Source organism: Cydia splendana, chromosome 7 (assembly GCF_910591565.1).
Source record: "Cydia splendana chromosome 7, ilCydSple1.2, whole genome shotgun sequence".
Taxonomy (NCBI): Eukaryota; Metazoa; Arthropoda; class Insecta; order Lepidoptera; family Tortricidae; genus Cydia; species Cydia splendana.
Genome location: NC_085966.1, coordinates 21,730,218 through 21,757,587, shown reverse-complemented (window position 1 = coordinate 21,757,587; position 27,370 = coordinate 21,730,218). Strand labels below are relative to the sequence as shown.

At 41.4% G+C, this 27,370-nt stretch overlaps 1 protein-coding gene across 1 annotated transcript; it reads left to right on the top strand.

Moving 5' to 3' along the window:
- The first annotated feature begins 256 nt into the window (after positions 1 to 256).
- On the top strand, positions 257 to 26,413 carry LOC134792356 (membrane alanyl aminopeptidase-like). Its single transcript, XM_063763633.1, has 14 exons — positions 257 to 314; positions 403 to 932; positions 1,449 to 1,604; positions 1,906 to 2,223; positions 2,467 to 2,650; positions 2,737 to 2,978; positions 3,215 to 3,404; positions 3,597 to 3,786; positions 4,163 to 4,263; positions 4,700 to 4,879; positions 5,839 to 6,020; positions 22,576 to 22,890; positions 25,342 to 25,411; positions 26,009 to 26,413. The coding sequence occupies exons 1-14, from the start codon at positions 312 to 314 to the stop codon at positions 26,330 to 26,332; spliced, it is 2,985 nt and encodes a 994-aa protein (XP_063619703.1). The 5' UTR covers positions 257 to 311; the 3' UTR covers positions 26,333 to 26,413.
- Positions 26,414 to 27,370: the final 957 nt, after the last annotated feature.

Genomic DNA, 27,370 nt, shown 5'->3' with positions numbered 1-27,370 from the left:
TCCAGAATTCAGTAATCATAATCATTTGATGTAATGTACTGTTGCTGCTATAAAAAATATTAAGGTAATAGATTATTATCAAGATTTATTGTATCAAAAAAACAAATAACTGAAGGACATACCTAAAACATGATTGTAAATTTCTATAAAATATTTTATCTATATGGCTGTATTTTATCATTAACAAATATACGTATATCTCATAATTACTTATGTAAATCGGATAAGATAAAGAGATTAAGGAATTATCAGAAAATCGAATGTAATTCCAGTGAAACCCAATCAGTACTGCATGACAGTCCGGCGACATAATGGTAAGTTTGATAAATTATAATTAATATAATAAATTAAGAAAACCTTCAAATAAGGCCAATTTTTTTTAAATGCCGATTTATATTTTAGGCTAGTCGCTGGGTGTCACTTTTCTTGGGTATCGCCCTAATCCAGGGCATATTCACCGCTAGTCCTATTCCGCTAGAAGATGGCGAATGGGACTCCGTCGCAATACCGCTGAACGACCCCGCTTACCGTCTGCCCACGACCACTCGGCCACGGCACTATGAAGTCACACTCACACCCTACTTTGAGACTGTTCCTACGGGTGTTGAGCCATTCACGTTCGACGGTGAAGTCACAATTTACATCAACCCACAGGCTAACTTTTTAAGCCAAATCGTGCTTCACTGCAATGACATGACCATTCAGACTCTGACAGTGTCTTATACCGATGCGAATGGAGCAGTTCAGGACATCACTGCGCCTGATCAGGATTTCACATGCGTTGCACCATACAGTTTCCTGTACATACAGACTTCCACAGCATTGTCGGTGGGTCAAGAATATGTTATCTCTGCTACGTTTAGAGGAAACATTAATAACGATATGAGAGGCTTCTACAGAAGTTGGTACATCGACTCTACTGGTAATAAAAGGTAAGCTTTCCTTTCTGTGACTTTCGCCCGCTTAAAATTTGGTAATTCTTAATCCACACAAACGTTACAAAGTATTCAACTAGCGCCATCTATTACCACTTTTGAAAACTGCATAGTACAGGAGATAATAGAGATAACCTATCTTAACTATTCTGAGGTTTGTGAGGTGATTTTTGTTATAATATTTTATTATATATTGATATGGAATTACTTTCTCTGTATTGCAATTGCATGACAATATCATATTCAAGCAGATTTTAATGATCTACATGTCCCTTCTGCCACCCCAGGAATAATAATTCAATTTCAAATTAAGTACAATATTTTTGTTGAGTGTGAATACGTATTGAAGTAAGTATTTGCTCATGATACGGTCACTGATGATAGTCACCATAAAAATTCGAAACACTTCGTTCACGATGAGTCATGATGGAAGCATTCGTTTCTAAGCAGTAAGCTTTCGTCCGGCCATATTAGTTAGATACTAACTACAGTCAATAATTGTTTGGTTGACAGATGGATGGGAACGACCCAGTTCCAGCCTGGCCACGCTCGTCAGGCATTCCCGTGCTACGATGAACCTGGCTTCAAGGCCACCTTCGACATCACCATCAATAGAGAAGCAGACTTTAGTCCAACCATCGGAAATATGCCAATTCGGTCTACTACTACGTAAGTATAAAGTCGTTTAACATCAATATGAGATTGTAACAAATACTTTATAAGAATTTTGCCCATAAGAAGATCTAATTCGTTAAGTTTATTATTGATTATTATTTTCTTTATCTCTCGTTTTCCTAAGCTTTAAAATATCTAATGCCAAATCTTGCTTCAGACTAAAATTTACAAATATTAAATTTAATAGTTTATGTTATTGGTTTTGGACAACAATAAATTGTATTCATTATTGTTTATAATGGTGCTTTGAATTCAATGAAAAATGTTTCATAATTTTCTAAAACTTTGTCTTCAGTTTGGAAAATGGAAGGATCTCTGAATCATTTTACACTACGCCGTATACATCGACTTATTTACTCGCATTCATCGTCTCCCATTACGTTCAAGTTGAAAATAATAACGACAACGAGAGACCTTTCTCCCTCTACGCTCGCGACAATGTCAATACTGCCGGTGCATGGGCTCAGGAAACTGGAATACAACTTTTGGAAAGGATGGAAATATATACTGACATTCCTTACTATACAATGGCCGATAACATTAACATGAAACAAGCCGCGATTCCTGATTTTTCTGCTGGCGCTATGGAAAATTGGGGAATTTTGACTTACAGGTAATATTGTGAGATAATTTTTGTACAAAACTAGCGGAGACTTAGAAGATTGAAGACAGCATTGAAGTTGGTATCAATGCCGCAAATGACGAGAAAACTAAGTGTTCTAAGATATTGACCTGGGCTTTCATATGTTCTCTAATTTCTCAACTTAAGACGCTGACTCTTGTATAAACAAAGTATCACGTTTCAAGTTTTTATTTTATTTTATTTTTAGCTTTATTTCTTTTTGTTTTATTTTAGGGAAGCCTTAGTCCTCTACGATCCCCTGAACTCTAACCATTTCTATAAACAGCGAGTGATGAACATCGTCGCTCATGAGATCACCCATATGTGGATTGGAAACCTCGTCACTTGTGCCTGGTGGGACGTGTTGTGGCTTAACGAGGGATTCGCTAGATTCTATACATACTTTTTAGCTGATTTGGTTCGTACTTTCTGCTTCACTTTTGGCACTGGTATGAGAGTATTAAAGTAATTATGTCTTTATTTTTTATATTTCAATTTTAACAGGTGAGACCCGATCTTGGCTTTGAGACCCGGTTCATCATCGAGCAAGTGCAGGCTTCTATGATCTCTGACTCCATCGATAGCGCACATCCCTTGACTGACCCTAGCGTGATCGATCCCGCCAGTGTCAGTGCCCATTTCTCTACTATTACATACGCTAGAGGAGCGTCAGTGATTAGAATGACGGAGCACTTCCTTGGAAACGATACGTTTGTTAAAGGAATGCAAAACTATCTTAAAGAGAGGTATGATCACTCTGAAATATATGGAAGTTTTAATAGTTGTTCCATCAAACATGTTCCATAAAGTGTATGGTCTCTAGTTTTTCATAACAAACTGCATATTTCATATATATTTGTTAAAATAATTGTAACTTTTATTCTTTGTTCTGTAGCCAGCTATAAATTAAGAGCCCACGTCTATATTATTATATTTTAATGTAAACTCTGACTCTGATAAACTATAATTTTATATGTCGTAGAGCTTACAATGTAGCAGAGCCAATCCATCTTTTCACTGCATTGGATGAAGCAGCGGCAGAAGATGGTGCATTGTCTAATTACAACGGCGTTACCATTGAGGACTACTTCAAAACTTGGTCAGAGCAGGCTGGACATCCTCTATTGACTGTCACTGTCGACCAGAGAACTGGCCAGATGATTGTTACTCAGGTAACTTTTACTTCGTTATAATCAACTACTGCTGTGGACGTTACGCACACATTTAATATTTTTTCTTTTATCTTCAGTAAAAGATATTTTTCATCTTTACTAGATTTGTTTTAGAAACCCGATGATGAAATGAAGCCGGCTTTATCTGTTTATGTTATATACTATGTTTAGTTTATTTTAATATATTTCTAGCACCGTTGGGAGCGTAACACTGGCGTTTCCACAATTCCCAGTCTATATATTGTGCCAATCACATGGACTCGTGCCGGGGAATCTGACTTCGAAGACCTAAAGCCGTCTCAGGTCCTAACTGCTCAAACCACGGTGATCGACAGAGGAACCACTGGCAATGAATGGGTCATCTTTAACAAACAGGAAACTGGTAAGACTTGTTCGACTTTTCAGGCAATCTACCTCTCGTGTTGAATGATGACCCTATGAAAGTTCCTTCAAGTCTCATTTGTTGGTATCAATTAAAATAAAATAATTGAAGAAGTAGTTTTCAACGTAATATACACACTTAAAAAAATCTAAAAAAAATAGTGTGCAAAACATTTTAAAAAATCTACAAACGTGACCATATAAAAATGAAGTGTCATAGGGACCATCATTCGACGTGACAGGTATTATGCGCCAGATTTTCACTCGTAGGTTAGGCTGATCTGGCTCCTATAAGTATGAATGTAATTGCAATTTTGTATATTTTCATTAAGCACATGCAAAAATATACAGTATAAGTAAAATATATTTATTTACAGGTTTCTATAGAGTAAACTACGATGCCACAAATTGGGCTCTTATCACTCTGGCATTGAGGAGTAACCAGAGAACTGACATTCACGAGCGTAACAGAGCACAGGTAGGCACTAAGATATTTATTTAACGATCGTTATTATCGTCACGTTTAGTGAAAATATATTTATGTCAATTTTCTATGACAATATTGTTGCAATTTTTCATGATTCTTGATTAGCTTTCATAAGCCATAATGAAAATAAGTAGGAGAATTTCAGTAGGTGATCCTAGTCCCAGTTTGTGAAATAAGTAGATTTTCACATATTTAAGTGGATCATTTTAACATGGCGATCACATACATGTTTCAAAGTATTAATTAAGTTTTGGTAACAATATTGTTTTTTAATAAATCTTGCTTTATTACCAATAACATAATGGTATTCTGCTAAGTCTCGAATGATCGCAAAAACGAAAATACGTGTACCTTACAGCTTCTGTGCAACAAAGAGCTTTTACGATCTTGGACGTCTGATTCTCAAACGATATCGACTGCATTCTAGATTGTCGACGATGTCTTCCAACTGGCCAGGGCCGGCGTGCTCCGCTACGAAAGAGCCTTCAACATCATCTCGTTCCTGGAGTTCGAAGACCAATATGCTCCTTGGCTTGCGGCTATTACTAGCTTTAACTGGGTCATAAGGAGGCTAGCACATGACGAGGAAAACCTTGCCAAGCTGAGAGTAAGTAGAATCTCTGCTACATGGGGTAGGTCGCGAAATTCACGACAACGCATGGTTCCAAGACCTTGCCGAAAACGCGCAAAGAGGCACAATCCACCTGATGTTACTGCCGATTATGGCTCCCTACTTCAGCTGCCACAAATGCAGTCGCAAAACCTGCCTGCATTTATACAGCCACTAGAGACGTTGTTCCTCGCTTATAGACGCTGCATAAATCATCTGTCAAGATGTTAAAGACCTGATGATGAAGAGTAGTATTAAAGACTTAGAAAGCCTATGACGCCCGTGCTGTGCCTGCCTGTAGCAGAACAGTTATCCGACTAGAATTCCTTTTTGTGATATTTGTCCGAGTCTCCATCCCCTGGCTGTCGATGTGCATTTTCTTTTACACTAGCTTTTGCCCCATAATTTGATGGGCAGTTCAGTCAGAAATGCAGTTCCCCATAAAACTTATCTTGCATCCGTCTCTCGCCCTTAGTCAATTCGTGTAGCCTTTTTTTGCTTCAAGTATTGGGTATCGAATGTAAAAAAACGTAGTAACTAGGATTTAATTTTTTTTATATAAAGGATACAACTTTGTTTATATAAATAAATATCTGGGAGACCGAGCTTTGCTCGGAAAAGATATAAAACCTCAAAACTGTGCGTTTTCCCAGAGATAAGACCTAGCTAGATCGATTTGTCGCCCCCGAAAACCCCCATAATATAGCAAATTTCATCGAAATCGTTAGGGCCGTTTCCGAGATCCCCAAAATACATAAAAAAATATACAAGAATTGCTCGTTTAAATGTATAAGATTATAAAACTTACGTATTTAAAATATTACATATTAAAAATAAAAATTGCCCCTTTGCATGAACAAGTAATGAGGTCTTGAGTAAGCACTTATTAGTTTTTATAGACAGCACTTCACAAAGGCGAGTTTTTGAGTTGAAAACAAGGCCAGTTTGTTTTATAGGAGCAAATTCTCGGACTCAGCGTGGCTGCCACAGCCCGTCTCGGATGGGCCGATATCGAGGATGAGGACTACATGGACGGCCTCATGAGGATGTACCTGGGCACCTTCCTTTGCAACAACGGGCATGAAGCGTGCTCGGCCGCAGCTGTCACCAACTTCAATAACTGGCTGGATGGTGGATAGTAAGTATAACTTACATGTGTAGTATGGCTTGTCAAACTTACAAACCACAACTTTCATTCCGTCGGCGAAAGAATAATACTGTCCCAGCACCATAATATAATATATAAAATCCTTTTTCAAAAAAAAACGTACAGAATAATTTGCTCACTTTCTTAATAAAATGTATCAATAATTAATAACGAAACATAATATGATATCATAACTTTACACACTCCACATAACACCAACTTACCTAATAAATTCTTACTGCGATCCATTTAATCATTTCTTTAGTTTGCGTTCATTCAGGCGTTCATCTTTCTCCGTTGCATTGTAAAATAACATTGAAGTTATGAGAGGGTTATCTCAGGGGTGATAAAATAACACGGCCGTGTAGGTTATATAGTCAATCTATTCAGTCACAACAACAGAATCCGTACACTAGCCAGTTCTTTTATGCACACAGTTTGGGATTCAAACCCAATAATCACTAAACTTAATCTACAGTTATTCATTAAACAAAATAAACAAAAGTCTTCGAGAGCGCGTGTGAGACGTGTGTCGAGCCACAAGACAGAACGCGCTCGCCATGATGTTTTTCGGGAGCGGGACGGCAACACTACGTCTTAACGTTTGAACGAGACGGATGGCCATAGCTTCCGTTCTACTTATATCGCGCCGGGAGTTGTCCGCGAGAGGCGCGCGCGGGTAATTTAATTACGGGGTTTGCTATATGCTCCCCCTCTAGTCCTGGAGAACGCCCCCGCTCCTGGACTAGTACCCTATCATTCCTATCAGCCTTAGCTGGACGTCCGCGATTCCTCTTAGGAATAACAGGTCGTGGGGTATCGCCATCGTTACCTTGGTAACGGGTAAGGTCCTGAGTGTGGTATCTACCGAGAGAAATATCTGGTTGGTCGGTGCTAGCGATTGTGTACGTCGTAGGGCTAACCTTCTCTGTTATGACGTACGGTCCATCGCGACGTGGGAGAAACTTAGCAGTTACATCCTTCGATGTATTACTCAGCAGATGCGACTTAAGGAGGACTAAGTCACCTACCTCAAATTCATCTGAAGGTCGGCGCGACGCATCGGCATACTGCTTTGCTTTATCCTGTTGGACCTCCACACGTTCCCTAATACCTGATAAGGAGTTTAAAAATGATCGGAGATACGGAGTTATCTGTGGGACAAAGTTATCTTTATCCAAGATGGCACGTAGGTCATGGATGACCTCTGTGGGTGACCGCATTTCCCTCCCGAAAGTTAAATAAGCGGGTGATTTACCTGTGGTGCGGCATCTTGCACTGTTCAAGGCGAACCGAATCACCGGTAACTTCCGTGGCCAAGAGGTGTGGTCTTCTTCCACGAGCTGTGCTAACATCGCTTTCATGTCTCGATTTTTGCGTTCCGCAGGGTTGGCTTCTGGGTGGTATAACGGGGCGAGATTCTGTTTTATCCCTAGAGCTGCCATGCACTGACGCATAACTGCGGATACGAACTGGACACCATTGTCGGAAATGACTCTACGTGGTAGACCAAAACGCATAAAGTACTCTTCGACGAGAATCACCGCACAAGCTTCAGCGGTGGCGTCCTTGAGTGCGTATAGCTCTATCCACCGGGTAGCAGTGTCCTCGACGAGGAAAATCCACCTCTCCCCCTGGTCTCCTGGTGGCAAAGGACCGAATAAATCCATGGCCAGCACTTCATTGCGCTGGTTCATGAGCGGTGTCTGCAGAAGACCTGGAGGCTTGCTATTTGTGGCTTTGTAGCGTTGACAGTGTATGCAGGCTTTGACATAATCAGTGATTATTCTCCGCATACCTGTAAAGTAGTACAGCTGGGCAATCTTTTGATACGTACGATCGACGCCAGGGTGTCCGGCTACCGGCGAGTCGTGGCATTCCTTCATAATCTCCGGTCTGAGACTACTGGGTATCACGAGCTGTGGTGTTTCACTATCTGAATCGGGGTTGTACCTGTATAGTACCCCCTGTTCCATTAGGTAACCGCGCTCCGTCCATCGTCGAGATGCCACCTCGTCGGAACCCTCGATTTCTTTGATAATCTTATCCACCTCGGGGTCAGCGAGCTGTTCGCGCCTCAACTCTGCTGGGTTCTTCGTTGGTAGGTCGACCACGACTGAGCAGATTCCGCAGTGCTCACGGGAGTCCCCGGAGCAGACTGGCCTACTCAGCGTGTCGGCTACCACGTTCGCCTTCCCCGGAGTGTATTCGAAACGGATATCAAAGGCCTGGAGTCTAAGGGCCCAACGTACCAACCTCCCTGCTGGTGATTTCAGTGACAGCAGCCAACGGAGGGGCTGGTGGTCACTGCCAATGACGACCGGCTGGCCGTCCAGGTAGGGTCGAAAACGCTCTACCGCCCACACCACTGCGAGAGCTTCCCTTTCCGTAGTGGAGTAGTTCCGCTCCGCTGCGTTAAGAAGTCGACTGGCGTACTCTATAGGTCGCTCTTCGTTCCCGTCGCCTTGTAGTAAGACCGCTCCCAGGGCGTAGTTGCTCGAATCTGTCCTAAGAATAAAAGGACGACTGAAGTCGGCTTGAACCAAAATTGGAGCTGTGGTCAGAAGGCGCTTCAGCTCAAAGAATGCTTGAGTCTGCTCTGATCCCCAGATCCAGACTTGATTTTTCCTAGTTAGGCGTGTCAGTGGTTCGGAAACCTTAGAGAAGTTTGGTATAAACTTCCTAAACCACGAGCACGTTTGTAGAAAGGTTCGCAGATGCTTCAAAGTACCTGGTTCCTTCATCTCGAGTACAGCACTCACCTTATCAGGATCGGTGGAGACGCCTTGTTGCGTTATGACGTGGCCGAGGTACCTAACGCTTTCACGCGCGAAAGCGCACTTCTCCCTGTTGACATGGAGGTTGAACTCGGCCAAACGTTTGAAAACTGCCTCGAGGTCTTGTAAGTGACGTTGATAACCTTCCGAGATCACTAGAAGGTCGTCTAGGTAAGCTAAGACAGTTACGTCTTTTAATGCTGAGCAGGAACGTAAGCGGTCGATCAGCCGTTGGAACGTCGCCGGGGCATTTTTCAGGCCAAATGGCATACGCTTAAAGCGGAAGGTACCTAAAGGACACACAAATGAGCTTTTGTCCCTGTCCGCCTCCCTTAACATTACCTGCCAGTACGATGAACGAAGGTCAAGGGTGCTCATGTAGCAATCTCGCTTCGTATTCTGCAACAAGTCATCGATGCGTGGCATCGGGTAGGTATCGGATTTGGTAATTGCATTCAAACGACGGTAGTCCACACAGAACCGGATCTCACCATTCGCCTTCGGCACCATCAGAGCTGGTGAACTCCAAGCTGACTCGCATTCTTCAATGATATCGTCTTTTAACATCTTATCAATCTCCTTCTTCATCAACTCCTTCTTGGCTGGATTGAGTCGATAAGGTGGTACTGCTATAGGAGGATGCTCACCTGTTTCTATCCGATGCTCAGCGTAAGGGGTCGGAGCTCCCCCTGGTGTGAAGACGTGTGCGTGCCTAGTAAGAACGCCAGCGAGCGCTTGACGCTCAGCTGGTGTAAGATGACTTCCCTCGTCAGCCCGTAGGACGTTTGTGGCAGCACAGGTTACACTGGGCGAAGTAGGCTCGAAACACAGTTTATACTGAACCGTGCGGTTCCTGCTAAAACACCATACCAACTCGAGGAAATCAATATCTACCCCGGCAGCAGTAAGAAAATCGATGCCTAACAACGTTTCATTATTAGTCGCGTAGGGGAAAATTATGAATGGAATTTTAACGATTTCCTGTTCTAATCGCACCTCTAATACGGTAACTAGTACTTCCATTGTACGCGACACCCCATCAGCAAGCTTAATGTTGCGCGTTATCATGCGAAGCGGATGGTTCTGACGCAAGAGAATATCATATAGCGTGTGTCCCGCGACGCACCGCCTCGCTCCCGTGTCTACCAAACCAGTGCCTTTCACGCCTAAAATCTCTATATGTGGTATTATCTATGAAAAGGGACCTTATTGTCGATGGCGCTTACGACACTAACATCGATGAGCACAAAACGTAGTAGTTTAAAATTGGGGATTCTGGCCCAGTTTAGTTATTTTGATTTCCAATTTAGCAATTAAGTTTCTTTGATTACTAGAACATTCAATGTTGCTGTCTATCCAATGCGGAGGTCAATTTATGTTATGTGACGCTGATGAACTTATCAGTCATCGGATTTAAAGGTCCCTTTGTAGTTTTTTATAAATAACTCGTAAACGGTGACCTGTAGCAAAAATGTTCTGATACATAAGTAATCTGCGTAAAATTGTCTACATTAAATATTCTATACACTTTTTCGCTAGGATCAGTATTTAAAAAAATATTTAAGGTAAAAAGTTAAATATGATCAATTGTTAATATTTTTTGTAAATAACTTGTAAACGGTGGCCTGTACCAAAAAATGTTCTGATACATAAGTAATCTACTTAAAATCTACTCACACCAGAGAATGCTGAAGACCGGACGCTTAGCTAAAACGCTAGGTTGAAGGAGAAGAAGATTGATCCTAGCGAAAAAGTGTATAGAATATTTAAGGCGCTCTTATACTCGAGTTTTACGTTTCCAAGGGGGTGAAGCAGACGAGTGGTAGAACGGGCAGGCGGGCGCCCCGCGCGGCGCACCGCACCATTCCCGCGCAGCACGTCTACGTCCTTATTCTGACGACATCGGTATTCTGAATCGTCAGTTCCGGGATTTTTAGTTCCGCAATTAATATTGAAAAAGATTTATTAGTAAATTCGAATTTTGATGAGTACTTAATGAAATTAAAAACCGGACAAGCGCGAGTCGGACTCGCCCACTGAGCCCACCGAGGGTTCCGTACTTTTTAGTATTTGTTGTTATAGCGGCAACAGAAATACATCATCTGTGAAAATTTCAACTGTCTAGCTATCACGGTTCGTGAGATACAGCCTGCTGACAGACGGACGGACGAACGGACGGACAGCGGAGTCTTACTAATAGGGTTCCGTTTTACCCTTTGGGTAGGGAACCCTAAAAATGGTAGGTAAGACGGTGAGGTCGGTGAGTGTACCTAAATAATTATTAATTATATGTATACAATATGAGTGTATACTTGACTGATCATGTTTTTGTAAAAATCGATTTCGACTGGCAAAACATATTAACCGGGCAACCGGGTTTTTTAACCTAATTAGACCCCGCTGAATCCGAAATTGCCGGTTGATTGATCGAATTCTTGACTGGAAGTGAGATAGTTGATATTAAAGGTCCCTTTTTTTTAGTTTTTCGTAAATAACTCTTAAACTGTGGCGCATAGCAAAAATTTTCTTAAACATAAGTAATCTGCATAAAATTGCCTACAAGAAAGATTCCGTACAATTGTTCGCTAGGATCAATATTCAAAGAGATATTAAGGCGGGAAAGTTAATTATAATCAATTTTTGAAGGTCTCTTTTTTTAGTTTTTCGTAAATAACTCGTAATCGGTGGCCAATATAAAAAAAATGTTAAACGTTAATAATCGACACAACATTTTCAATAAAAAAAGATTTAGTACATTTTTAGCAGGGAATCAATATTTAAAAAGATAATAAAGAAGGAAAGTTAATTATAATAAATTCTAAGGTTCCTTGTTTTTATTTTTTCGTTAATAATTTGAAAAGTATGACTCATAGCAAAAACAAATTTTACACAAATAATAAACATAAAATTTCCTACAAGAAACATGTAGAACACTTTTCGCTAGGATCAATATTTAAAAAGACAAAGCATCCGGTAAGTCAATTATAATCAATTTTAAAGTCCCTTTTTAGTTTTTTGTAAATAACTCGTAAACGGTGTCCCATAGCACAATAGGTTTTTATGAATAAATAATCTCCATAAAATTTTCTGCAAAAAACATCTGAACACTTTTCTCTAGGATCCATATTTAAAACGATATTAAAGGAAGAAAGTTAATCACATTCAGTTCACAGGTCGCTTTTTTTTTCGTAAATAACTCGTAAACGGTTGCAACGGGGGCAGTTGTAAAAAATATTATACGTAAATATTGAACATAAAATTGTCCACAAAAAAGGTTTTGTACACTTTTTCGCTACGATCAATATTTAATGTAATGAGGTATTAAAGGGGGTAAGTTAATTATAATCAATTTCCAGGTCCCTATTTTAAGTTTTTCGTAAATGACTCGTAAACGGTGGCCCATAGCAAAATAGGTTCTTAATGTTAACTAACCCCCCTTGGCTAAAAAGTGGCCTCCATGTTTAAAATTCATTTGTTTACGTAAGATGTCCGTCTTTGGGTCACGAATTTACATGTGTGTACCAAATTTCAACTTAATTGGTCCAGTACTTTTGAAGAAAATGGGCTGTGACAGACGGACAGACAGACAGACAGTCGCACGAGTGATCCTATAAGGGTTCCGTTTTTTCCTTTTGAGGTACGGGACCCTAAAAACTAAAAAAAGTGACATGTGAATTGATTGTAATGAACTTTCTTCCTTTAATATCGTTTTAAATATTGATCCTAGAGAAAAGTGTTCAGATGTTTTTTGCAGGAAATTTTATGTAGATTATTTATTCATAAAACCTATTTTGCTATGGGACACCGTTTACGAGTTATTTACAAAAAACTAAAAAGGGACTTTAAAATTGATTGTAATTAACTTACCGGCTGCTTTGTCTTTTTAAATATTGATCCTAGCGAAAAGTGTTCTACATGTTTCTTGTAGGAAATTTTATGTTTATTATTTATGTGTGATCAACAGGGTAAAGACCGGTAGTGATCACCGAATCGTAAGAGGCACACTGAATATCAATATTAAACTTGAAAGGTCCAGCCTGATGAAGTCTACGCTCCGACCTACTCGAGCCCATGTTCAAAACCCCGAAAGCTTTCAACTCGAGCTCTCTAACCGCTTTGCTTGCCTTAGCAGGAGATCTAAGGTCCACCACCTTGCATTTTGGAGACAAAGCAAACCGCTTGGAACAGGTGTTCCTGGGGGTGATCTGAGCTGATTAAGCCCGGTTGCCAAGAGGTTCCCCCCAGCAGGTGGGCAGGGGAGGGGGGGAAAAAGTGCCTCCGGCGCGCCTCACTCTAAGCTTTATATCTGCATACATCTCGCAACTATATCAAGTTTGGTGTCTTTTTCGTGTAATTCGAGGATGAAGAATTCATTTCTGTGACTAAATTTTCACTCACCCATACAAAAAATTCGAGAAATTTAAAATTCAAAAAAAATCTTTTAATTTTTTTTTCGTAAATCCTCTAAAAAATTTAAACAATGAGGATTTGCTCTAGAAAAAAAATACCTGTGAATAGCCCAGTATTCCTACTATACAGAATAGTAAACTTGTCCAACATTTTTTTTTCATAACTCTGTTAAAAAAAATGTTTTGTGTCGCGCGGCGTACCTGCATTGTAAGACCGGTATGCAGCGTTTAGGATTATTAAGTATGTTTAGATGATTTCTGATAAGTTGTTATTCTTCTGGTTGTAGATTGCATTAATAAATTACTTCTGGACGTGATATACACCGTGTTTTTATTGAATTCCGTTAACTTCGGGGTATAGTTAAATACGTTTATAAGAACTAAATGGCATAGTTAATTTAAAAAAAAAAATTTTTTTTTGTTTTCTTTTTTGTTTTTTTTTTTGTTTAAAAAGTAATTAAATGTAGCATATAGCGTTGTTGTAACACGGGCATTACATTTAACTCAACCAAACAATTGAAATCTGTGACATATCAATGTCATTTCGTACTTCAATCTACCGAGATTGTACTTAAGTTTAGTAGCAAATGTATGAACTCATTCTAAACACTAATCAATATGTAAGCCGGCCCTAAGGCAAGTGTACACGCTTGTAGAGGCCTTATCGGAAAAAAATAAATTATGGATTATCTCCGAAATGGACTTAATTAGAACATCGGTGTCTTTGAGAAAGTTACTTGATTTAAGCTCAGGAATGCACCCTTGAAATTAACGGAAATCAAAAAAAACACGGTGTATATACAAATATAAATTAAATATATAAATGTAGATGTTGGGAAAACCTTCGCCAACAGAGTTAAGTACTATAAATGTGATAAAATTAACATTATTATTTGTATGTCTTTTCCATATCTCGGGACCATGGGGTCCCGGACCTTTGGGAGGCGTACGTGGGGCCGAAGCCAACAGCGCAGAGGCCCTTTAAGGCACTTTAATCTAAAAGCAAGGGATACATGTGGTGGATACTATCCCCGAACGCACAATGTGATACATCCAGAGATGGTCCCCGCCAGGTGCAAAGACTATTGCAGTGCAGCACTTTTGTGCTGCGATGGGAACTAAGGTCATGGGCTATAGATTTGAAAGTTGGATGGACTGGATAATGGGCTAAGGGAGAGACTAGCGGACACCTGCCGTGACAATCAGTCTCAAAATTGTAAATGACAGGTGGTGACTCGCCAACTCCTTGAGTGGGCCCCGCAATGGCCGCACGCACAATGCGACAACAGGGCAACACTTTGGAGTGGCTGTGAGGTTGTCGAGATGTGAGTCTGCGGTAGCCAGATCCCGGTAATCCGTTCAGCAGGCCGCCGGCGTTATGACATTTTACACTTCCAACCTGGAGCATAGGTCCCGCTCTTGCGACTCCATTCTGGCCGGCCAATCAAGGCAAGCACAGAGGCGAGGGCCAGATGACAGGGCCCTCTGGAATAGGGGTCCGCGGTGTCGCCACTCACCGTCAGCTCGCCACAAGCTGCCCCCGCGGGACATTATTATTATTATTGTGGTGTTGTGGGCCTTTGAGTGATGCATTGACCAGCATTGATCTATTGTGACGGCCCTTTAAGTTCATTACTAATGCCCGTTGCATCCAGAAAGTTCCAGATTCTTTGGGCCGTAATGTTTTGTACCTCATAGGCTTGCACTACGTGTCGCCCTATGTAGGTACTCCTTTTTGACATTAGTGGTCCACAAGAACAGAGAATGTGCATTGCAGTCTCCTCTGACTCCTGACAGAACCTGCATGTCGCATCTTGTTTCTTGCCAATTTGAAACATATGTTTGTTCAACTTGCAGTATCCAGTCAGTATTCTGGTCACCGCGCAGGTTTTGTGCCTTTTGAGTCCTAAAAGCTCCTTAGCAGTTTTGCTGTTGAACCCTTTGATCAGAGCTTTCGAGTGTTCTTGTCCTTTAACGAACTTCCACCAATCGATTGCTCTCGTTTTTTCTAAGTTGCTGAGCAGAGAATATGCATCTCGTTTTGTGCTTCCACAGAACGGTTCTGGGCCGACCAGGGGTGTGTCTGCGCCCTTTCTAGCAAGTTCGTCCGCTTCTTCGTTTCCGTCAATGTCGGAGTGCCCTGGTACCCATCTAAGTGTAACTTTGTTGGAGTAAGCCAGTGCATTTAGGTTTGTTTTACAGTTCTGGACTAGTTTTGAGTTTGACTCAAGGGATTCTAGTGCCAGCGGAGCAGCCTGGCTGTCTGAGTTGATGTAGAAATGCTGGTGTCTTAGGTTTCTATCCAGATTGATCTCCGCACATTTGTTGATGGCGAAGACTTCTGCCTGCAAGACTGAGGCCAGTGTGCCCATGCTAGCTAGCGCTCTGAGCTTAGATCTCTCACCATAGATCCCACATCCTACATCATTGCCTTTCTTGGAACCATCTGTAAGTATACCAGATGTGGCTTCCCTTTTCGACGTACATTTGGTTGTTGATCCATTTGTCTCTAGGAGGTATTTCTACTGTGTACAGTTTGGTGAGATGACATTCGGTGTGCGTGTCATCAGTGGGTATGCTAAGAGTTATATTCGCAAAAACCCAGGCCTTTAGATCGGTTAATGCCTGAGAGCGCCATTTTGGCCTGTTTAGCGTGCATATTCTGTAGACGCACTGCTTGGCCTCCTTTTGCACCTGCAAGTGGAGTGGTATGATGTCCAGCAGTGCATCTAGGGCCGCTCCCGGTGTCGAGTAGTAGGCGCCTGTTACTGTTAAAGCCGTGCGTTACAGGCTGTTTAGAGTGTCTATTGCTGTCTTTTGGCTGGTTTTGTTACACCAGACTGCGGAGGCGTAGGTGACAATTGGCCTCACTACCGCTGTGTATAACCACATAGCAATTTGGGTCTTAAGCCCCATCTTGCTCCTGCCATTCGACAGCATGACCACATGGCCATTTTCGCTTTTTGTATAATGTTTCTCAGGTGAGGGTTCCAAGTTAACTTTTGGTCGAAGGTGACCCCTAGATACTTGACCTCTGCCGAGAACGGTATTATTTGTCCATTAAGTCTTGGTTTTGTGAGTTTATCGAGCTTCCGTTTCCTTGTGAATGGTTAAATGGCTATTACAGTCTTGCTCGGATTAATGGACAAGTCATTTTCTCTACACCATTTGAATATTGTGTTTAGAGCTCCTTGCATTAGGTTGGATATTGTGTTGAGGCAAGGGCCTTTGACGATGACTACAAGGTCGTCGGCATATCCTTGTGTATCAAAGTCTTGGCCTGACATGATTGCAAGAAGTTGGTCCACCGCTAGGGTCCATAATAGTGGGGATAAAACGCCTCCTTGTAGGCACCCTTTAGTGGTATACAATTCATGCTCTATATATAGTATTGATGGTCAGAGTGGCTACTCTGTTTGAGAGCATGCTATGTACCCATCTGGTGGTTTCGTCTACTCCCTTTGATTTCATACCATTGAGTATGGTCTCTGTGGGTGTATTGTCGAAAGCACCTTCAACATCAAGGAACGCACATAGAGCGGTTTGCTTTTCCTCTAGGGTTTTCTGCACCTTGTCAACCAGGTTGACATTTCGGCGACACGGCGGTTTTCAGTTGTGTCGCATGTTCCGGTGTAGGATTTGGTCTATGTTTGGGGACAGATTATAGCCCCTCAGCAACAGCCACCATGCTCTGCTACCCACCCACCCACGGGCTAGTGGAAACTGTCCACACAGTAGGGTCTAAGTTTTTTAGACCCCGCCGTAAAGATAGACCTCAGAAATTGACCGAGCAAACCTTAAACCTCATGGCTGAACGACGCTCGCTACAGTTGCAGTCTCCCGATGACGCGGAGTCATATAGGCAGCTCAATAGACGTATATCTAAGTCCTTGCGACATGATCTGCGTCTCTTTAATACTAACCGTATTAAAGAGACTATTGAGCGAAACCAAGGCTCCAAAGTGTTCGCAAAGGACAAAGCAACGCAAGCAAAGCAAGGGTCTATTGGGCAAAGCCAGCTGACAAAACTGAAACGGGAAGATGGCAGCATAGCGTCGAGCAAAGCGGAGGTTTTAGGTGAGATCGAGAGGTTCTATGGACAGTTATACACTTCGATCGCAAAGCCCGTTGACAGCTTGGTAGGAGGTCCAAGAGCCAAGCTGTCCCGACATTATACCGAAGATATCCCGGACATCAGTCTGTACGAGATTAGGATGGCCCTGAAGCAGCTTAAGAACAACAAGGCGCCGGGCAAAGACGAAATTACTTCAGAGCTTCTGAGAGCGGGTGGAACACCGGTACTTAAAGTCCTCCAGAAGCTCTTTAATTCCGCCTTGTCCGAGGGCATAACGCCTGAAACATGGAATAGAGGCGAGGTGGTGTTGTTCTTCAAAAAAGGTGATAACAACCTATTGAAGAACTACAGACCCATCACGCTTCTGAGCCATGTCTATAAGCTGTTTTCAAGGGTCATCACGAACCGTCTCGAACACAGACTTGATGACTTCCAGCCTCCCGAACAAGCCGGTTTCCGAAAAGGCTATAGTACCATAGACCACATCCATACGCTGCTGCAAGTTATACAGAAGACCGAAGAGTATAACTTGCCATTATGCTTAGCGTTTGTGGACTATGAGAAAGCCTTCGATTCGGTGGAAACATGGGCGGTGCTTGTCTCTTCAGCGATGCCATATTGACTATCGGTACATCGAAGTGTTGAAGTGTTTGTATAATAACGCCACCATGTCGGTCCGAGTACAGGAGCAGATCACGAGGGCGATTCCATTGCAAAGAGGCGTAAGGCAGGGAGACGTTATCTCTCCGAAACTGTTTACTGCCGTAATGGAAGACGCCTTCAAGCTCCTGGAATGGGAAGGACTTGGCATCAACATCAACGGCGAATACATCACTCACCTTCGGTTTGCCGACGATATAGTAGTCATGGCAAAGTCGATGGAGGAACTCAGCATGATGCTCGATGACCTCAACCGAGTTTCACAAGGGGTGGGCTTGAAAATGAACATGGACAAGACGAAACTTATGTCAAATGCCAATGTTGTGCCCATCCCAGTCTCTGTTGGGAACTCGGTACTCGAAGTTGTTGACTCGTACATCTACCTAGGACAAGTAGTCCAATTAGGTAGGTCCAACTTCGAGAAAGAGGTCAACCGCCGAATCCAACTCGGTTGGGCAGCGTTCGGGAAACTACGTAATGTCTTTTCGTCCGACATACCTCAGTGCCTCAAGACGAAAGTCTTTAATCAATGTGTGTTACCAGTGATGACTTACGGCTCCGAAACGTGATCTTTCACTACCGGCCTCATCTCAAAACTCAAAGTCGCTCAACGAGCTATGGAGAGGGCTATGCTCGGAGTTTCTCTACGTGATCGAATCAGAAATTAAGAGATCCGTAGACGAACTAAAGTCACCGACATAGCCCACCGGATTAGCAAGCTGAAGTGGCAATGGGCAGGCCACATTGCACGCAGAGAAGATGGCCGATGGGGTCGAAATGTGCTCGAGTAGAGACCACGGACTAGCAAGCGCAGCGTAGGACGTCCACCCACAAGATGGACAGACGATCTTGTTAAGGTCGCCGGAAGACGCTGGATGCGGGTCGCTTCCAACCGGCACGTATGGAGGTCCAAGGGGGAGGCCTATGTTCAGCAGTGGACGTCTTATGGCTGAGATGATGATGATGATGATGATGATTTATGTGTAAGATTTGTTTTTGCTATGAGTCATACTTTTCAAATTATTAACGAAAAAATAAAAACAAGGAACCTTAGAATTTATTATAATTAACTTTCCCTCTTTATTATCTTTTTAAATATTGATCCCTGCTAAAAATGTACTGAATCTTTTTTATTGAAAATTTTGTGTAGATTATTAGTTCATTTTTTTTATATTGGCCACCGTTTACGATTTATTTACGAAAAACTAAAAAAAGGGACCTTTAATATCACATATCTCACTTCCAGTCAAGAATTCGATCAAGCAACCGGCAAATTCGGATTCAGCGGGGTCTAATTAGGTTAAAAAACCCGGTTGCCAAAAAGTAATATGTTTTGCCAGTAGAAATCGATTTTTACAAAAATGTGACCAGTCTAAATTATTCAATTTGATTAATTTTATAGCCTTTTAAAATATGTTTACACAATTTATCAATCGTGACTGAATTCCGGATTGGTTAGATGGGTGTGTGCCTTTGCTGCCCAACTTGTTATAAAATGACAATATGACGGACGAATGTCTGAAATGTCACCGTATTTAAGAATTATTTTGCTTTTCTTCGTAAGTATGTTGAAAAACATTGTGTGTATAACATATTTGCATATTTATACTGTGATTACCCATTTTATGAAACGTCCGCTAAACTAGCACAGGTCCGACGCTGACAGTGGTCACGGGCGTACTGGCGTGAGGAATAGGCGCAAGGTATTGCCGCGTAGGGTGTAATTTAGTAGGCAAAATATTGAATTCATCAAATGATGAATGAAAAAATTAACGTATCGATAAAAGGACAAGCAATAATGAAGATTTACTTAAAAGCTATCGACTGAAGTAAGTTTCATATACATTTTCGTCCTAGTACTTCTAACATAAGGAAATAAAGACAGTGTTAGGCATGTTTTCAACTTAAGATTCTATCGAGAAAATAATGAGCCGTCGTGTTTCTGACAAGCAATAACGTAGTTCAAGGACTTATACATACTAGAAAATAATGCATGAAATCCTTGTAAAAGTCTGTAAATATGGTGGTGGTAATCAAAGAAACTTAATTGCTAAATTGGAAATCAAAATAACTAAAATGGGCCAGAATCACCAATTTTAAACTACTACGTTTAGTGCTCATCGATGTTAGTGTCGTAAGCGCCATCGACAATAAGGTCCCTTTTCATAGATAATACCACATATTAAAAATCGGCCTTGTCGTTCGACTCACTGTCTCGCAATCCCCATCAACATAAGTCATGTACAGATTTAACAACTCATCGTCAGAAATTTTACTACAGTCCGCGTCAAAAAACATATCAACTTCCGTAACGCCCCTGCCATTTGAAGGGTTAATGCACTTTGACGCGAACGACGAGTATTCATTATTATTATTACAGGAACGATTATTATTACATACGCACAAAAGTGGGTTAGGACCGTTTGTTATATTAGGCTCGTTTTGTTCACGACTATCCATCATCGAACCTTTTCGCGCGTCTTCACTTGAAATTATTGAATTATTACTAGAACACATCGGAACTATAATAGAACTAAGCGGTCCGCGGCTGCGAAATTGTTCGTTACATGAATGAGGTTTAGTCTTTTGCAAAGAATGATTAGCACACGTAATATTTTTAAAAGCTATAGGTACCAAACAATGTACACATTTCTCGCCTATAGTTGTAGTGTTACATGCAGGAATCTTGTTATCACTTGGCCCATCGTATTCATAAGAATTATGAATAGTGCCACTTTCGACTTTATTATTATACGAAATAGGGTTCAAATTGCTGCATGTGTCACTCATAGCAAAATAGGGATTTTGTGATCTATCTTTCGACGTGATATTGCACGGGTTGAAATCGACACTATAAAAGCTAATATCACTTGTTTCACTGTTAGATAGCACATTTGCACTATTTGCAGAGTTATTCTTAGACGTGGACTCACCTGAGTTCATGAGCTTACGGCACTGGTCTTTGGAGTGTCCGAACCTTCGACAATACGCACACACGGGTCGCGGCTTCTTCGCGGTCGCGTCCGCGGCGGCGGTGGTGACACTGGTGACAGCAGCGCCGGTGCCTTGCGCGGCCGCCGGTTGAGCAGGCGTCGGCGCCGGCGCGCGCGGCAGCGCGAGCGCGGACGATTGCGGCGCCCGGGACGGCGCGGCCGCGGCGCCGCTGGCATGCGATGTACCCGTACGCGCCGTGGTTGACGAAGCGGGAGGCGCGCGTTGGTTTGAGGTCACCGTGCGGCTTGAAGCCTGCGGCGGTGTTTGTTTCCTCTCCCCCTCGTCGAAAGAATCTTCCACGCTTCGCGCACGGCGGAGTAGCTCTTTAAAAGTTGCGAAGTCCTCCCTCCGTAGCCTCTTCCTTATCCTGCTATTCATGAGTCCGTACGTCATGTCAAGTTGCGCCTTTTCGGAAATATCTCCCTCGGGGAGTCGCGCGAAAAGGGAACGTATTCGCGCCACAAACACGTCGGTGTTTTCCGTTTGCTGTGGCGATGAAAATATCTCTATGTATAAGCGATGGGGCGGGCGGCGATCACCGTAGGCACTTATCAGATTCTCTTTAGCCTGCTGCCATGAAGTGATTTGCTGCTTCACACCCTGCCACCATGTCGCCGCGTTTTCTTTTAGAAGGTACGCCAGACCACGCAGGACATTTGTATCCGAAACCTGTGCGCATTCACTATAGGCGTCTACTGCGTCAATAAATGCTTCCACTGACTCCTGCGGCTGGCCGGAGAACGTGGTCTTGCAGCCCGTTAACGTTCCTTGACCTTGAGCTGTACACGACGTAGTACGCGACGATACTGATTGTAACAACTCTTTCAGGGCTTCGGTCTGCGATCGCTGTAGCGTCTCTATGATATTTTGCACATTTTGAGTCGAAAACATTAATGTCGGCCAATGCCGTAGTCACCGCGTCGGCTGCGTCCGCTTCGCGAACTTCATCACCGCCATTTTGCGGTTCGTCGTCGGTGTCGGGCTCTGTACTGGCCGCTTTTCTCGTTTTCGGGGGCATATCGACACACTCACTAAAGAAATGTACTTTCAACTACACTTTCGAACGAACTTGTTATTATTTCACGTTGGATGCGCCATATATGAGAGGGTTATCTCAGGGGTGATAAAATAACACGGCCGTGTAGGTTATATAGTCAATCTATTCAGTCACAACAACAGAATCCGTACACTAGCCAGTTCTTTTATGCACACAGTTTGGGATTCAAACCCAATAATCACTAAACTTAATCTACAGTTATTCATTAAACAAAATAAACAAAAGTCTTCGAGAGCGCGTGTGAGACGTGTGTCGAGCCACAAGACAGAACGCGCTCGCCATGATGTTTTTCGGGAGCGGGACGGCAACACTACGTCTTAACGTTTGAACGAGACGGATGGCCATAGCTTCCGTTCTACTTATATCGCGCCGGGAGTTGTCCGCGAGAGGCGCGCGCGGGTAATTTAATTACGGGGTTTGCTATAAAGTTTAATAAGATTTCGGAAAAAAAATCATTTTTAAATACTTATAATCAATTAATCAGTCGCCAAAATCATAATTAAATCGTTCCATACTATGCGATGCCTCACACTGCACTTTTATTACAATGTTACCAAAAACACCTTCGTTTCAGTGTACCCCCCAACATGCGTCCATGGGTCTTCTGCGAAGGTCTCCGCCGAGGAACCGCTGCTGACTTCGACATCTTCTGGGACAGATACTTAGCCAACGACTTGTCCAACGACAAGATTGTCATGCTGGAAACCGCTGGGTGCACCTTGGACGAAGCCAGCTTGCAGAAATACCTTTCGGCTATTGTCGCTATGGATGACTCTGTCCGACCTCAGGACTACACTACCGCTTTGAACGCTGCTGTTACCGGCAATGAGGTTAACACTATGAGGGCTTTCAGGTGGCTGACAAGCAATGTGGCTCAGGTTACCGCTGCGTGAGTATAGATTTTAATATAATACTGACTCTTTTTGAACATCAATGCTGTAGAGCTAAGGTACCTACTTTACTGTTTTAAATATCTAATTTACTACCAATATTAATAATGCGAAACTAACTCTGTCTGTTACCTTTTCGCACTTAAAAATGACGTAGTTTTTATTTATTTTTCTTCGTCATCTTCGATAACGAAGTCGGGGGTAGAAGGGAGTCGTTTACACATTAAAGGAATCATATAGGGGCTATTCATAAATTACGTCATTTCAAATTAGGGGGGGGGGTCTGGACATCGGATGACGGTAGCATGAAGTAGGAGGAAATGGGGTCATTTGAAGCATGATTTTTGGATGATTATAGGGGGGGGGGGGGTCCAAAATCGTCAAAAATCGATGACGTAATTTATGGACAGTCCCATAGGAGTTTTTAAAATGTTTTTATTTTTATTGATTCAAATAATAACACAGCATTATTCAATTCAATTCAATTCGTTTAATACGGTGTAAACGTACATGTCAATAAAATACAAAAAATAAAAACACAAACACATCTAAAACTAATTAAACCTAAAACAACACACACGTCAATTAATTTAAAGAAATATATTACACAATATTAATACCCACAAAATAAATTCTTAAAATAATTATATAATCAATGTCCATAAAATTCATTAATACTATAAAAGGCTTTGGGCCCGATTCGGATTTTGAAATAGACATCTATTAGATATCTTTTAGACATCACCAAGATACGATAACGATATGTTTAAGATTTAACCTGTCAAATATGACATTTGCGCGATTCTGGAGATACTCTTGAACGATTTCCTCAGGATATGACTTAGAGATCCAATTCACATCTAATAGATATCTTACGCTATCTAACGTAAAAATGACATTGGTTGCCCGAATTGCGCTGCAAAAGAGAACTAGTTGATATCTAAACTATAACGTATCTAGAATGGATCTAGTACGTGTCGTCTCTTGTGAATATCTTGAAGTTCGAATACGGCAGTTTGTCAATTAAATCGTTTTTGAGTTTACTGACAAACATCTCATAAGAAGTTGCCTCTTTGATTTCCGGGCTTAAGCTATTATACAGCGAACTTACACTGTAAAACTTTAAACAGACAGTATTTGGGGGCACGGTAGTGCCCCCGCCAAGACGAGCAAAGCGAAGCGCAAGGGCACAACCTACCTTTTCTCGAAGCGCTTCGTCGCTTTTTTGAACCCTCATAACTTGGGTTTGGATTATACCAGATAAACAAAATTCTCGGGATATGATATCAATAATGAACTTATTAAATATAAAAAAATTCAATTGCATAGCTCTTATACTTTAGAGTTTATTCATATCTAAAAAACCCCGATTTCGTCACTGACTCACTCACTCACTCACTGTTGATCATCAAAACCTCTAGGGTACTTCCTGAAGTCCTAGGAAGCTGAAATTTGGTATGTAAGATAGTATTAGTCCTACTTACACAAACAACAAAAAAATTCAAAAACTTGAAATTTGTTGCCCCTAAGGGGGTGAAAAGGGGGGTGTAATTTTGTATGGGAAATCAATAACCGCTGAACCGATTTAGTTAAAATTTGGTATGTAGATAGTTTTTGTAATGGGGAATGGTATAGAATAGTTTTCAACCCCAAAATCACCACGTAAGGGTGAAAAGGGTGTGAAAAAGGGCGTTAGGGGAAAAAGTTTGTATGGGGAATCAGTAAAAAGCAGATTGTATAAAAGATGCCCCCAGGTACGTATTTCAGGATTTTTAATAGTAGGTACTTAAATCACACGCGCAACCCTTTAAATTAGGGGATGGAAGATTGGCATAAGCAACTTACAAAAAGTTATCAGATCTCTTGTAAAGCCAAGCTTCTCACTCTACAAGCCCTAACTTCACAAACTCTACACCTCAAAATATGTGGCTTGGCCGTTTCGTTACTCCAAGAACTATTGTATTATAAAAAATAATGAATAGTGAATACATTTTTCACCTTACGTCCATGAGGTGACAGTAGCGAAACGGCCAAGCCACATATTTTGACTAAGGTGTAGAGTTTGGGAAGTTAGGGCTTGTAGAGTTAGAAGCTTCGCTCTACAAGAGATCTGATAACTTTTTGTCAGTGCGAGCCTTATGGTTTCGTTTTGGCAACATTTTACATGAAAATGTTTTTGGTGGGTTATATAGACTAGGTACATGATACGGTCTTAAGGAGAGAACTAACTAAATCCAAAAATGAAAAACTAATAAAAGATAGAAGATTATGATGTTTGTGTGTTAGTTTTTCTGTATTATATTCTTCAAGCACAATGCCTAACCTAATACTTCTACTACCTTGTCCCGGCTTCAATCCACAGGGTACATCATCATTAGTTTTCGTTGTACTGCTGTAACGTAATAAAGAGGTATTGCTAGATTTGGCTTGACGTTACGTTTACTTTGCAGACTTGGCAGCATTGCTACACCGCTTAGCTACGTTACTGCTCGTCTTCTGAACGAGGAGCAAATTGCTGAGGTAAGTTAAACAATCACATGACCATAGTTACAAAATCAGGTCAACAAACTCAACAATGGTTACATGAATACGGATGGACGATACTTGATGGAACCTATAAAATTACATATATATGTATGCTCGATGGATTATTGATCGATTATGGAAATATTATACAAAGATTTGTTTTCTATGTCGTTAAAAATATTTATATTATCCAAAGGAATTAACCGGATGTACATGCTCACAAGCACATAATGAGTCACACAGAACTTTCCAAGATAAAAACAGATAAAATTTTAACTATGCACATTCTCAACATTCCTTAAGTACCTACAGGTTTTATCAATTTATTATTAACAAAACATAGTCCTTAGGTTGTATATTATGACTCATATTCTTACTTGTTTATTTTACCACACTTTGGACAGTTTTAACTGAGCTTATTTTAATCAAGAAATTATGACCAATATACGAATGTTTTTCAAGTTTTCGATGTTTTAATCCACTGACTTTAATAAAGATTTCTTCTAGGAGGAACTTCTAATACAGAAGGTGTTGGAAGTCAGCCATTAGAAGCTCTTATTTAAGGTTATTAACAAACCTACCACATTCCAGATTCAAACTTGGCTGGAGGCCCAGCAGGCAGTCATCGGCGATAGCGCTTACAATACTGGCATCAGCGGCATCGCTTCCTCCAGAGCCTTCCACGCTTGGTCCAATTCCAGAACTGAAGAGTTCGCAACTTTCTTCGAAACTGGTTACCTTGAAGATAACATTGATGACATCGTTGATCCTGAACTAGAAACGGAAACGGAACCAGAACTGGAAACAGAACCAGAAACCCCGGAAACAGAAGGAGGTCAACCTGATTCCGCTAACATTGCTGCGTTGAGCGCTGTTACCCTCATTGCGACTTTGGCTATCAATATGGTTGCGTAAATTTTTATTGATTGTACATATGTAAACAGATAAAAAAATATATGTATTAAGTTATTGATATTGCAGAAATGTGTTTTAATTTAATTAATCAACCTGTGAATAAATAAATATTATATTTCTGAATATTCCATTAAACATTTTAGTATATTACTTATATTAAAAAATTGTTTGTTTTAATCACAATTCCGTCCAAGAATTTAACAAAATGTTCATCAGATTTGTGTCATCTGGGAGACATCTAATGCTTTTGTACAGACGACGAAAGCAAGAAAGAGCTAGAGTCAGACCAAGATAAGTCTACAACGATTTTGATAGCACACGCAGTGCAAGTGTAAATAACACTATGACGCAATTATGACGTATAAATAACGCTTGCACTAGCGCTTGCAGGCAGTGGCCTGTGCTATCAAATGCACTATGTTGACTAGTACAAACGACAAAGAGTGGAAGCTTGGTAGTTAATGTCTAGTAATTTTAATAAATCACTATGAGTGTCTCCTCTTCTTCCTCGCGTTATCCCGGCATTTTGCCACGGCTCATGGGAGCCTGAGGTCCGCTTGACAACTAATCCCAGGAATTGACGTAGGCACTAGTTTTTACGAAAGCGACTGCCATCTGACCTTCCAACCCAGAGGGGAAACTAGGCCTCATTGGGATTAGTCCGGTTTCCTCACGATGTTTTCCTTCACCGAGAAGCGACTGGTAAATGATATTTCGTACATCAAATGATATTTCATACATAAGTTCCGAAAAACTCATTGGTACGAGCCGGGGTTTGAACCCGCGACCTCCGGATTGCAAGCCGCACGCTCTTACCGCTAGGCCACCAGCGCTTCAATAAATCACTATGAGTGTAGTCTTCTGAAAGATGAAGGAACTTTTTTTTTATTTCCCCAGTATGGCTGCTAAAGATGGGAGCAAACTAAATCTTCTAAATGAATGTTAACTTATTTTGTGTACTCTTAAAACAAGAGAACTAAACAATAACCGAGGTCTGAGAGCTGCAGGGCTTCTGAACCCCCACAGCTTCGTCAGCTA

Coding starts and splice junctions, on each gene's coding strand:
- LOC134792356 (XM_063763633.1), top strand. Junction 4,264..4,699: donor ACGAGCGTAACAGAGCACAG/GTAGGCACTAAG, acceptor ACTGCATTCTAG/ATTGTCGACGATGTCTTCCA. Junction 22,891..25,341: donor GTGGCTCAGGTTACCGCTGC/GTGAGTATAGAT, acceptor TTTACTTTGCAG/ACTTGGCAGCATTGCTACAC.